Source organism: Halyomorpha halys, unplaced genomic scaffold, assembly GCF_000696795.3.
Source record: "Halyomorpha halys isolate HHAL.00 unplaced genomic scaffold, Hhal_1.1 Scaffold881.1, whole genome shotgun sequence".
Lineage (NCBI taxonomy): Eukaryota > Metazoa > Arthropoda > Insecta > Hemiptera > Pentatomidae > Halyomorpha > Halyomorpha halys.
Window position 1 is genome coordinate 240,572 of NW_027105124.1, and position 14,784 is coordinate 255,355.

General features: G+C 28.3%; 1 protein-coding gene across 4 annotated transcripts in view; it reads right to left on the reverse strand.

Moving 5' to 3' along the window:
* The window catches only part of LOC106686817 (alpha-tocopherol transfer protein), a 191,309-nt gene that overhangs the window by 57,655 nt on the left and 118,870 nt on the right, over window positions 1-14,784 (reverse strand). For all 4 annotated transcript variants that reach the window (XM_014430364.2, XM_014430365.3, XM_014430363.2 and 1 more), the window contains one exon: window positions 2,141-2,301. In XM_014430364.2, coding sequence (XP_014285850.1) covers window positions 2,141-2,301 — 161 coding nt within the window. The remainder of the gene's footprint in view (window positions 1-2,140; window positions 2,302-14,784) is intronic.

Genomic DNA, 14,784 nt, shown 5'->3' on the forward strand with positions numbered 1-14,784 from the left:
TACGCACTATTTATGATAAATGATAAATTTCACTTTTAAGTTTCTAGCGTTCTCTTGAATTTTACGTTGTTGCTGCGAAAAATGTATTTACAATTGAACAAATAATTTAAAGAAATATGTGATTCTGGATGAAATCCCTAAAAATATGTTAAAAATGACAAATATTTTAGAAAATATATTATTTACAAAAAAATTGTAAAAAAGGCCAAATATTTTAAAATATGTGAAATGAAAATGGCTTGTTTTGGCCAGAAATGTCTAGTAAAATCTATAGTTAGTAAGGAATCGCAGATATCATGGTCAGGTAAAATTGATCCCTAGTAATAATTCTAATTGAGCTAACGTTTCGCCCCACGTTGCAGGGCTTCATCAGGGCTAAAAAAGATACAAACATGTAACATAAGTAGAAAGTAAATGCAAAGTTAAAAGGGTATACAATGAAAAGTAAAAATTAAATTAAATCAGAAAAATAAAAGGTTATAGATAATAAATGGAAACGGAAATAATAACAGATAATAAGAAGGGACATAAAAGAAAGTTCAAACTAAGAGATGAAAAAAGGGGGATAAGAATAAAATAGAGAATAAAGGAAGAAAATTAAAATGTATCTGTTTGACCAAAGTCAAAGACAGAGTGAACCGTTTATATTGGGAGGAGTGGGGATTGACAGTTAAGTACATTCAATTTGAAAATAATTTTAAAATAAAAAGTAAACAGTATAGAAAATTAAAGAAAATATTAAAATTAGGTAAACAGTTAATGATACTTTACACAATAGAAGAGAAGAAATTCTATATTTAAAAAAACATTATTAATGTACACGGATAGAAAAAACAGAAGAAATAAAGTCAGAAGAATGAATACAAGGAATATAAGGATGATATATGATCTAATAAATTTGCTTTTGGATTTATTATTATTTTTTTTTTATTTCAAAAGGTTTTTTATTTTACTTATGCTTTCAACGGAATTGAAAACGTCATTTAATTGATTTAGTAAGTGGCATAAGTACATCCATTGCCAATTATTTTTTAAATAATGTTAATTATACTAATTGAGATGATAAATCTGATACTTTTAAACAGGTCAGGTTCGGCGGTGGGAGATGTGCCCCTGTCAAAGGCGCACATACAAAGAGGGCGCTAAATTCCTCGTTTTTATAGACTCAACGCGTAGTTCATTTCCAAATCGAGGTTTAGGTTTTGATAATAACAGGGTTTTTTATTTTAAAAACAATAAAAAAGTTTACAGATATTTTAAAAACTTGGTCAGAACCACTACCCTCCCTCGGGTATTGTAATGAGCAGCTTTATAAAAATTGCCAAGGGCACTGAAGGACCTTACTATGACCTTAGAAACCCTAAAAAATTATTCTACTGATTAATCTGCCAACAGTATATATAAATTTAATCCATTGCAAACCCTTTAATATAGCGACTAGAACATAAGTTGACTTACGCCACATTCGAAATAAACTGCTTATATTATAAAATATTTATTGCAGTCTACTTGACATAAAATATATGATCTTTATGCTTTCTTATGCACTAGATATTTACGTAAAAAATCACACTGAATGCGGCTATTAAAAATTTATTTCCTTAAGACTTGTATTCAATGATTTAATAGATTAAAAGTAGAAGAACTGGGAGATGAATGTTGAGACTTTGATATGATGATTGGTAGTTACTTTTTTAAAAAAAAAAAATTTTTTAATGTGCTAATAATAACCAAATTATAGTAACTTTAGAATATAAAGATTTTTTTATGCTTACTAGCGTGAAAGGAAAAATATCTTTAGATGCTTCTGATTATTTATAATTCTTAAAATTACTATTAATATTAATAATATTTTAATACATAATATTATTTATAATTTTAACAATTAGTTACCTCGTAATTATTATTGAGCTCATAAAAAACAGAATTAATGAATTTTTTTTGTTAATTCATATGCATCTTGCAAAATATGATTGTACAATGAAAGGGAAGTCAAACATCGTCCGATGCATTTATTTTATATGAAAACATTTTACGGTACATTTAGTTCTAAATATAAAGTATAAATATCACTCTAATAACATAACATATTTACTTTTTATTATAAAAGTAAAAAATAGCATAGAAATAGTTTACTCACGGTATATCATTTCTCGGAGATCTTCTAGCAACTCAGTCCGCTTGTCTGGAGTTTCACCCAGGCGGACCCTTGCATATTCAATAACCTCATCCGGTACGTGTTTGATATCTAAGAAAGGCTGAACATCCCCGATGTCGTCCTTTATCACACTCTCCGGCATACTGGAAATAAATATATCCAACAATTAATTATTATAAGCTAACTTAAAATAATATATAAATAAAATGTAGAAAAAGATTAATTTACAAAATTATTCTATTTTTACATTTTCAATATTTGTTATCTTATCCGTGATGCAATATTCTTTTTCTTTATTTCTATTTTATCATTATATTGTTTTTTCACACACATTGACGTATATTATTCTTTCTCATGCCATATTATGATTTATCTCATTGTAGTTTCTTGTTCTGCCCATTATCTAAATTTCTTGTTACACTGTTTTTAGTCTGTATTTTACTTATTTGTGTATCATTTCTAACCGCACTCTCGATCATCTTCTCCTCAAATTAAAGATTTCTGTGGGGCGTATTTTTATAAAAAATGAGGTACTGCCTGTTATAACGTTCTTCTGCGAAAAACTGAGGCTTAATGGTCCGATCATTTAACTATGTTGAGCAGTAAATTACAGGTATGAATTTCGAAATATTAAAAAAAAAATAAAGAAGTTGAAAACAAAATGATTAATATGTTGATAGATTCCAAAAATATAGAATTTACCCATTAACGATTAATCGATCTAATAATGTAGAGATATCAGGAATGAGAACAACATGACCGGACCGGGCAAACGCAAACAAGAAACAATACATCTCACCTCAATACTTAACTAATGGATAAGTAACTCGTAGATTAATAACAAAATTAATAGAGGTTCTTAAGATTTTTTTTTATATCTAAGCAATTGATGACTTTTTTTCATTCCCTACTTCTTCATCTCTGGCGTAAAAGTGGAGGAGAAGAGTTACTCATTAATAGACCAACCTAATTTAACCAGATTGGGAAGTTTTAGTCAGCGAGGTCGCACCGAAATAATTGTTAACCCACCGAGGCTTGAATCGAGTAATTTCAAGATTACTAAGATAATGCCTTAACACACTCCCTTACAATGGCTCCCGGCAATTCATGCCCAAAAATATGTAGCTCCTTCAAAGTTTATGACGCAAAACCAAAAGCAATCGCTAATAGATCAGTTTAGATTAGTTATCACATTCTAATCAAACCTCTTATATCTACAATTAGTAAGTAATTTTATCTTTGCTTAGAAATATCCTTCGCTAACAAAAATATTGAATATATTGAAAATATTTCAGTGATTTAGGATAAAGATATCGAATATAGCTATGATAGGTAATATTTACAATGAGTCGGATATTACTTGTAATAACCAGATTAACTTTAAACCTTTAAAAGTAAGATTAGGCAGTTAAAAAAAAAGAAGAAAAATTTCAAACAGTTATTGAAACAAAAACAACAGTAAATTATATAAATTATCATAATCTGGATCAGTTTTTAATGTCTGATATTAATTCGACACAGTATAATTTAAAACTTTGAGACCTTCACAGCGTATAATTCCGGTTATGGCCAGCTACCACGGTCATGCGGAAAAAAGCTTTTTAACATACTTAACTATTTATTACAATAAAAAGGTAATGTATAACAATAAATAAACAAACAAACAAAGATAAACAAAACAAATCCGTCAATTTTAATCCATTAACATGTTCAAGTAACAAACCGATATAATCATCCAACATTTCTATTCCTAATGACAACTTTAACACAGTGTTTAGATCAGAAAAAACTAGCGAATATGAATCCAAGTGATTTTTAAAAAACTTACCTAATTATTTTTCATACAATTAACAAAATCATATTTTAAAAACTATTAATAAAAACATTACTAAACTCCATTAGATTTTGAGAAATTTAAAGAAATAAATAGTTACTTTTATATAATTATGACTTACTAAGGACTTCCATGCTGTTAATGAGATAGAAACACGAATAAGTTTGGATGAAACGACAACTTTATGGACCTCTTTGTTTTATTTTAAGAATATTTCCTGTGAGAAGAATCTAGTTACTAGTAATTTTTATTAGTTTTAAATTTACATTTAAATTTTATTATTATCATTAGTACTATTTGGATATTGAGTTATACAGAATTTTACAAAATCTGTTCTTTTAATTATCGGCAATAATTTAGTCATCATTTAACTTACTATGTCATTTTCTTATATGAGTCATTAATAAAACAAAAAAGTTGAGTGTTTGCTACTTTAGCGCACTTGCTCAGCCTCCAATGGCTCACTACCAGTGATGCGGCGAGAGGGATGCGCTGGGATCTCTTGAGCTCTGCTCTACCCCTCATACGTTGGGAATAGAGTGGGCTCAGGGATCCTCTGGTCGATTGTGTAAATATTCTATATTAGAGTGTAAATGTGACAAGAGATTATATTATTTTTTATTTTTATTTTTTCATACACATAGTGTGATTATGTTTATTTTGTTTATTCTACTGTTTGTATATATTTTAAGAGATTTTTTTTTTCATTCATTTATTTATTTTATTTTATTTTAGTATGTATGAGATCATTCATCACTATAACCTATTTCCCACAACTGTGTGACAGATTGTAATATCTATCAATAAAGAAAAGTATTTAAAAAATAAATAAATAAATCAAAAAAGTAATGATTAACACAGTATTCAATGAATGTTTATAATTGATACGGATTAACATAATATTAAGTAGTAAAGCATTTTTAACACAATTGAAGATTTTTTAAAAATATTTGTTCATCAAATTAGCTGGTCCCTCACACGCACTGCAACATGTTACTGCACTGAAGCATGATAAGACGGGAACAGTTAATGATTGATATTTAACTTTTTCATAAAACGATTCATTATTTTTATTTCGGTCACATCTTGGATATAATTAGTTCAATTATATTCGGAATTAACGAATATACGAAATACTCGAAAATAAACGAGTAATTCGAAAACAAACTCCTGACGTCAATAATAAGAGGGGCTATTTTGTCTTCATACATCAAAAATATTCTTTATTTTAGTGAATCTGAAGGCCGAGCTGTCGCAGTTACTTTTTTTTTTTTTTTTAGACAACATTTGTAATAGCTGATTACTGTTTGGTCTAAACTGCACTGACTAATTGCATCTTTTAAAGACTTGTTTCACAAAAAGAAGAACTTCATAACCGGCTGCAGGATAAAATATATCTTCTAAGAATTCATTTGTCTGAGAAGGGATTACGATTTGTTTTTATTAATTTGTTAAAAATCGAATATATTTTTACTAGCTAACAAAATTATATTTACCCAATTATCAATAATAATCCAAATAAATAATATTTTAAGTGGTAAAATCAGATTCTTATATTGCTGAAATGATAAATAATTATTGCATTAAAAATACATCAAGATGGATTTTATCTATTTTTCTATATGGTCTAAAATCGGTTTTAATTTTCCTTAAGAGATTGTATTATCTTTCGATAATTATTTACTTACTCTGTGCTCTGATAAATTTCTTTATCTATTCCTCTATGTGCTAACTCGCTTACATACAAAACAGCATATAAATGAGATATTGCGAGAAAGGACAATGGTAAAATACCAGTTGAACGCTTGGCATTGTTTCCTTACCATTAAATTAAACAAGCAATACCACAGGATTGCGATGTAGTTAGTAAAAAAAAACAGTAATAGATTCAATGAGCTGTATTATAATGGTAGTAGTTCATTATTGATAATTACTAGGAAAAAACTAACTGGCCTGAGCAAACATAAATCCATTGCAATTAACTGTGATTCATTGATCAATTATAGCAAACTTGAAAGCGAGGTTTCCTTACGGCATCTAGTTGTAAATCAAACCAATAAATCTCCCAAGTTTCTATGGAATGAGAGCTTTTAAGCTTTAGCCGATTCTAAATTGCTCGATATACTTCTATAATATGGAGAAAATTAAAAAAAAGTATTATGTTCTATGAGGTTGGCATACTAATGTATTTGTCAATAATATAGTTAGAATAATAATAAAATTGAAGTATATAAGTATAAGTTTGTTTTAACTCTTTATTCGATTTTGCTTATGGAATAAAATCTATTTCACATCATTCTAGATAAATCTCAGCTATCATTTAACAACAAATGATAAATTTGTAAGACAATACTAAAAACTACTCGACGTAATGATCCAAACTATGGCGAAGAAATAAATTTTCTAAAATCAGACATATTCAATCCATTTAGCCATAATCCGTTCGACAATAGTTAATGCTCCACACTAAGAAACTATAACCGAAATGATCTTGATATTCCTTTTTAACTTTTTTTTATCCAGATTTCATCATCTTAATAATTTAGCACTCCATCCAGTTTCACTCTTCCCTCCAATCCTATCCGAAGGTTAAAACAGCAGTGCCAAAGATACTTGTAAATAATACTACAGGAGTTCTGGCAATGGCCATATTTTCCAATCAAGTCTTAAGTTCCTTGCCTATAGTCCCCACAGGCTTTAATACCACTAGTGTGATAGAGAAAGAAGCTCCAAGATAACCTGGAGTCTCGATTTTTCCTCCACATGTAGGAGATGGGAGACAACCTGAGTTCAGAACTCTTCAGGCTGCATTCATTCAAAGAAATGAATATGCTTATTTTACTTTATTTAACTATATGATTAATTTTTTTTTCATAATTTTTTAATAATGATTATTTGGTTGATAGTTAAGTTATTAATATTTTTGTAAATATAGTGTACTCTCTAATATCTATTTCCAGTCTACTTAAGTAAGTCAGATTGTTATTTTACTCAATAAAAATTGTTCTCAATACTACATTCTCTTTGGTAAATAAGTCTTTCTACCTTTGAAAAAATGAGACCTTAGAAAAAGTTGCAGATCCTAAAGTAATCGATTTTATGAACATTAAACATTTCATATACCAAAAAAAAACTTTTTTTTGTTTTTAATTTATTTCTAAGAAACAAATATTTTATAAACGTGAAGAATACTGAATTAGTCGTAGGTTACTACGACTAATAAAATTTTCTTTTTAAATGGAAATACTTGTTTTCCACTTTAAATTACGGAACTGAAAAATTGTGGCACTATTTTCAATAACACATGAAAAGTGACACAACTTTATTTTAGTTCAAATGAAAATGAAAAAAATAAAATAAATAAAAAAATCAAAACGTTGTGACCTTGTTACCTTGTTAACATTTCTTTACTTCAGGTATATTTAGATTTTTTCACCTATGAGCAAACATTCAATAGTTTTGTCACTATAAAGAACTGATAAATGCCTTCATAATTCTACTAAACTCTTATGAATTACTATAATTATTGTAGAGTTATAGCCAAAATAATGCTACCAAACAATTTAACACCTCTTCAGCCCTCACTGCACATATTTTATTAACCACATTTTTTTTTCTTTCCATTAATATTTTAAAATACCACATAACATATTCTATCTTACAAATCCTTGATAATTATATTATCAAGGATTAAATAATGAAAACAATAATACATATTTTTAACTAAAAAATTTTCAAAATCAAAAGCCAATGCGAACGTATACCCTAATGACAATAACAATGAATTTTAAAAAATGGATAGTTCAAAAATATTAACTAAAAAGATATTTATAATAATAATTTTTCATAGGGACGATTAAATTGATACAACTAAATTTAAATTCAACTAAGTTACTCTATTTCATAGTTATTTGAAGTAGGAAATATTTACCGATAATTTTATTTTCTATATTTCATTATATTTTAAAAATTTTAAAAGAAAGGCTATGTGGTATTTTTTCATTGAATTCTATAGTCAGCTCTCTTTATTATTGTCGAACAAGATCATGCAAATTACAACGTTCTTCAATGTCATAGGGCTAATGGAAGCTAAAAACAGAAAATAAAGAAAAAAAAAACTGGAGAAAAACTAAAAATAGCAAACTGCTTCAATAAGAATGGATTTTTTTATGACATTGATGACATTCTTTGAGTAGTATCGACTATCATTAACCACATTCCGAGCTATTTTGTTCGAAACTATACAGTCTCTTCATTGCAAGTACTGGTTTCGACACTAAATCTGTCACAACAGTTGAACATCTGACAAGCGACACACAACAGTCTAGTTTTCCTGGTTTGAACATAACCAAGTCCAACCAATCAGACGATTACTGATGCTTTGGAAATTTATACACTTCCAAATTCCACATGGGTTTATTAGTTACCATAATAAACTCAGATACTCAGAGCCTGATAGGCAAAAATTCGTAAAGTCCCTAAATCGCCTCATTTAATTAAACCAAAAATTACCGATCATCTTGAGGATGTAGACAATTAGGGAAAAAATAGAATAAATTTAAAACATTTCTTATAATTTATTTAGGTATAAAAACCAAAAAAAGTCAAAATGCGGAATTCGCATATTATGGTTATGAATATAAATCAAAATAGGACCTTTTATCCTCAAAATAAAATTCAAAAAGGGGTCAGACATGAAGTTGAAATGTGTGGGGACAGAAATAATTCGGAGTCATCGTCCATCAAAGCCAATGAAGGATCACAAGAACAGGCTGAAAAGCATGTTGCATAAAGTGCTTTCGCACGAGGGGCAAATTCCTTGGTTGCGTTTCACACAGGAGTAGTTCGTGTCAAGACTGTTTGGTAGATTTGGGTTTGGGCTGGTGTCACTAGACAGATGTTTTAGGGAACAATTGGTGGTATCGGTATCGAATTTTCGGGTTAATTAATTGATTTCATGCCGTTTTCGATTTCAGGCGCTTTTTAAATATTGCTCGATTAAACTATCTTAAAGTCTCCTCTTCCCATTTTAAGCTAATATTTCAAAAGTGATTTAGGACAGTCGCGCCCCGTCGGGGAAGGATTGACTTTTTTTGTGTTATGATCTTCTCTTGTGTGATTGTGACATGTCGTACATCGACCCAACTACTCGCTATAATTGTATGTTTGAAAAGGCTCATTTGAAAAATTAATACAGAATTATTATTATTATCAGAAAAATTACAGAGATTTACCTATATGTAGTAATATCTACTCGAATATCGATATTAGTATTGATTCTCAACTCGATATAACTCACCATTTCAAAATATAAATTAATAACGATTCCAATAATAGTACCCATTCTAATATCAACACTAATATCGATTTCAATATAAATATTTATATCAATTCTTATACGGTTATTTTTCTATAATATATGAGCCCGATGTGTGCCTAATTATCAATATTTTTGGCGATATCAATATATCAATTGTTACTTACTACTATCTCAAAATAATGTATATTTTCGATATTTATATCGTTACCAAGACCGATTTGGACTTGGTTACGTTGTTTGCGGGGTTGTGGAGGTCAGTTTAAAATGTAGCGTCAACTCCAAATCGATCATTTTAACAATTTATGTCATAATCTATTTTTAAATTCGAGACATATAAGTTCAATTATTCTAGGAATGCTGGATGAATCCTATTCGTGCTTGCGGTTTTTAATTAAAGTATGGCCCTAGTGCATACATTTTCAAATTTTATCTCTATAAATAAAGATGCTTTACTGAGAAAGCAGTAGGAGTTTGATTATAAGAAGTTCAGCATTCCTTACTAGTTACTTATTTAAGACTTTATAGAAATATATATTATCCGATAATAGAAACAAAACCTGTACCCTTTTTGGATAATTTACTGAATTTATTTTAAACAACAGGGAAGAAAAAAACTATGATTGTCCAACTTTTATAATTAAATGCTTAAAATTACCCCCACTTCTTAATAATAACTGTAACCTTGAAAGCAAAAGATCTGAAGATAAATGTATAAACTAATAAATTACAAAAAAGAGGTAAAAAATTAAATTAATATTCATAATATGCCATGTAAATAAGAGACTAGAACACATAAATTATCAAATAAATACGCAGTATATCAAACATTATAAACATATGTTTGCCGGAAATGTCTATGTTTCCAGATAAGATTTCCTTATACCTATTAAATCACGAAACTTGACGACATTGAAAATCTTGAAAGACTTCAACACAAGTTTTTCCAAAAGGGGATTAATAAAACTGTATATCCTATAATGCATTAATATCTGACAGCTAAGCCGAAAGATAAAGGATTCATATAGAATAAATAAGATAATTACACATATTTGCTATAAGTAATTAGATCATAATAATTTAATAGAAAGTAATGGAAGCACGCTTGAGTAAGGCAAACAGTTAGTTATCGGAATATGCCAAGAATGGTTACAATTCGTAATCGGTAAGAATCAAAGGAAGTTGTACTTTTTTATTATACATATACGGTTTCACGAAGGTTTTTTTTTGTTTTTTGTTATTTAAAATTACTTTTAAAAAACGAATTTTATTTTATGAAGGCTAACGGTCGACTAAAATTACTTTTATAATTAATTCTATATTTTTCACGTCTGAGGTTATTCTCTTTAGTATTAGAGGAAAACTTTGAAAAAATAAAAAATGCTGGAATAAAGATCACAAAAAAATCCTAAGTAAAATCCTTGATGCTCCTTATTACGTTACAAATAAACTCATTCACAAAGACCTTAACATCCCATTCGTTCCAGAATTGGCCCAAAACAAATATGTGTCTTTTCATTCCAAACTCTTTAACCATTCTAACCCATTAATTCTTAATATTTCATCCTTAACAATCCCTGATAATCCTCCGAGGCGTCTGAAAAGAAGATGGCCACGGGACCTTCTAATTTAATGTTTGAAGTACCACCGATGGGTGGTTCCTTCTCAAGATTTTCAAGTGTATATGAAACATACAACATATTTAACTTATTGTATTATTTTGTACAGTTGTAAATTACATTAAATAAATAAAAAAAATTCTATCGAAACGGAAAATAAAGCTAGAAAAACTTTTGTTAGTTAAAATTTAATTGGGTTCCACATCAAAATAAAAGAGTTTGCACATGCACTACTTTGGGGTAAAAAGAAATTCTTTATTTTACTATCATGAATTTTTAGTTCCATTAGATGATAATCAAGACACATTCAGAGGTTTTTAATAATACTTTAATTAATTTTTAAGATAGTGAATAAGGATTAGTTCAAAGTTTAATTCCAGCTAAACAATAAAATTATAAATCGGAACAGGAAACCCCTTTGAAAATAATTCATTAAAATGTATAATATTCTAACAATCTAAAAAATAACATTTATTGATTAATTTGCTTTTAGGAGGAAGAAATAATAAATTTAAGATGAATCAAATCGTAAGGTCTGGGGAGAGCTCCGGAGCATGTGAATAATAGGTTTTAAAAAAGGAAGTTTTATAATAATTACACAATTATTATTGTTAGTTTTCGTTAAAAAGAAATATATACATTCCTTTAATTAAAGTTTTAAGTAATTAAAATTTTTAAATTGTAATTTTGTTTTTAATAAATTGTTTTATTAGTAGTTGTTGTACTGTTAGTAGAAGTAGATGAAAAATCTATTTCAGGATATTTCACGTAGACTTTAGTCATATTTTTCTAAAAACTACGAGCTATATTTTTATTTTAAAGCTAATCATACAAATATATATAGCCGAATTCATCAAAATGTTGAAAATACTATCATACATTTATGTGATCGAGAATGAATCGTATTTTTCAGGGCACTTGCAAAAACAAAAGAAAAATTGTTGTTAATTCCCTTCTTATATATAGATCTTCTATACTGTTTATGTAGATCCCATGTTAACCGGCCAAGCATTAACCGATCAAGTCAGAAAAAATAATAACATAAAAAAGGAAGTGGATTGATGCTTTTACCATGAAGAACTTATAAATATATTAAAATTCATTCATTCAATAGTTTTTTTTTTTTTTTTTTTTTTTTTTTTTTTTTTTTTTTTTTAAAGACGAAACCGTCTTATGCATTAGGAGATTGGTAAGAATATTGTTTAATACTCATTATTACTGCTTAAATGATTAGATAATATTAAGATCCAATCACATGAATAAATTCAATGGCTATTATTGGTAATAAAATTTTTAAAGCTCACCTGATCTACAAGTCATAAAAATACTTAAGGATTTATGCACAAAAATAACACCACATCTGTCGAGTAAAAAGAACGGATGCCACGTCTTCTAGAAAATATTCCGGAACATTTTTTGATATACACTAATGATTCCAAATCAGACAACTCAACCGCCTCATTTCTCGTTACACGCTCTTCAACTCACAAATTTAAATTACTTAAGTTATGTTCAATATATACCGCCGAACTCCACACAATATCATCAGCCCTCCATTTTTTGCCTTTCAATAACTTCAATATTAATAAATAAAAGATAATTGGAATAATCTCAGATTTTTTTTTCCTTTTCTTACGTCGGCCCAAGACTCCCGTTGGAGTCTTACACTACCCCTGTTGTTATATAATCTCAGATTTGTTGAGCTCTCCAAAAAGTTTGAGAAACATGTATTCCGAACATCCACTCATCAAGAGATATTGTTAGAATACAATTTTTTCTCCTAAAATATCATAACAAGGTAAGTCCATTAATTTCATATGGGCCCCAAGCCACATTGGCATTGTAGGCAACGAGCTTGCAGACAAAGCTGCCAGAGAGGCACTCACGCTCCATCAAAACTCAGTAGACCTCTTAAAATAAAAATATTGAAAATATGGCTGCTCATGTGGGATAAAAGCTCTCTGAAGAAATTAAAAGAAATAAAAAGATCAATAAAACCATTGTCGACATCCTACCGCAGCTGTTTCAGAGAGGAAGTTGCTCTGGCCCGCTTGAGAATAGGTCATACTCTTCTTACGCACTCTCACCTGATCAGAAAACTGCCACCTCCAACGTGCCAACATTGTCAGTCCATTCTCACGATAAAACATATTTTTGAAGAATGTACTCACTATTTGCCAAAAATAAACAGGATGGGACTGACCCCAAATTTGTCAGAAGCTCTCAGAGATGAGCAAGCTAAAGTTACATTAGTGCTTAAATTTTTAATAGCCCATCGCCTTCTTTCTAAATTAGTGCTCCTCTTCGATTTTAACTTTTTTTTAATTTCATTTATTATTAATTTTTACATTTACATGATTCACGTTCCTCTTTTAGATTTGTGTGCGTGCGTGTGAGCGATGATAAAAGGTTTATGCCTTTAAACAACAACAACTTAAACAACGACTTAAGGACAGAAATGAATTTTTTTTTAAATATTTGATTTCAACATTGATACATTTATATTATGGCTTATACATTATTGTTCTTTCTTGTGATATAAGAGCCGTGAGAGCAAAAGTGGTGTATTTTGTTCTATTATTATCAAAATTAATATTTGTAAAAGATAATAATTTCACTAATTACTAATTGCTTTGACTTAAAAATTAGAGCCTTTTTAAGTTTAAGCATATGATTGGATATGCTTCTAACTGACTGTTATTCTAACAGAATAAGCTGTTATTCTTTAATAAAATCATCATAGAACTTTTCCCGAAGTTTTTAACATCACATGACTCCAAGTTCAACTCACACTACTATATTGGTTTGTCTCTTCTGTCATTCACCCTCGATATAGTCTGTCTAAAATAAAAAAATTAATAAATATTCGTAATAAATAATACATTTTTGATATAATTATTGAAAATGTTTAGCAGAATTAGTGTTTTTAACTAAGTATTTATAATGATAATTAAAATTGATATAAATGTTATTGTAGAACATTTAATTTTCAAACCCAATATATAAAAAATTAAAAAACAAAGACTAAACTGAATATTCCAATATCGATAAAACATGCAGAAATGTAAGTTATTGATTGAAATAAATATTTAATATTACTGGAGCGCTTGTTTTTTTTTTCTCTTTTTAGAGTATACATTATTCCCGTATCAAATCGATTGTCGATAACAGTTGTCAACACTTCAGAAATATTTGCTGTTGAAAATTATTATTTATTTGCTTTGTTAAAGATAAGGTTAAACGTTTTCTACGCATGAACAATTAGGTTGTTTTTAACTTATGAAGGGAAAAACGATGAAAATAACCTATCTGTTTCCACAGTATTGGTTGTCCTATCTTTTAATATCAATAAATCAATTAGTTTTATCAAATGAATTAATAGTTGTATTGAATAATTTCATTTTGACACTGATGACTCATATTTGAAAATAATAAATTAACTTATCATCCTTCAAATTCTTAAATTGTTATTTATTAGTAATTGAAACAAAACAGACACGATTTTTCTCTCTTTTGCAGTTCCAAATTCGCTGGATGCTTAGCAGATCTTTAATTAGTTATGGAAATTGATGTATAAACATTAATTACCCACGCATTTATTTTATGTGGTGATAAATTCAAATATCTGTGAATTAAAATTATTTTGCCTGGGATAAACCATCAACAGAAAACATTTACGTTTTGTTTATAATTATTTAATTTATAATAGAGATATAAAATATCGTAATCTACTCATGTAACATTTTATAAAAAGGAGGTTTTAATTGTTCTAGTTCTAGAGTTTTAATTGTTCTAGCTCACTCATTTATATATATTTTTTTTAAATAATATAATTTAATGTTTTATTATTAATTTG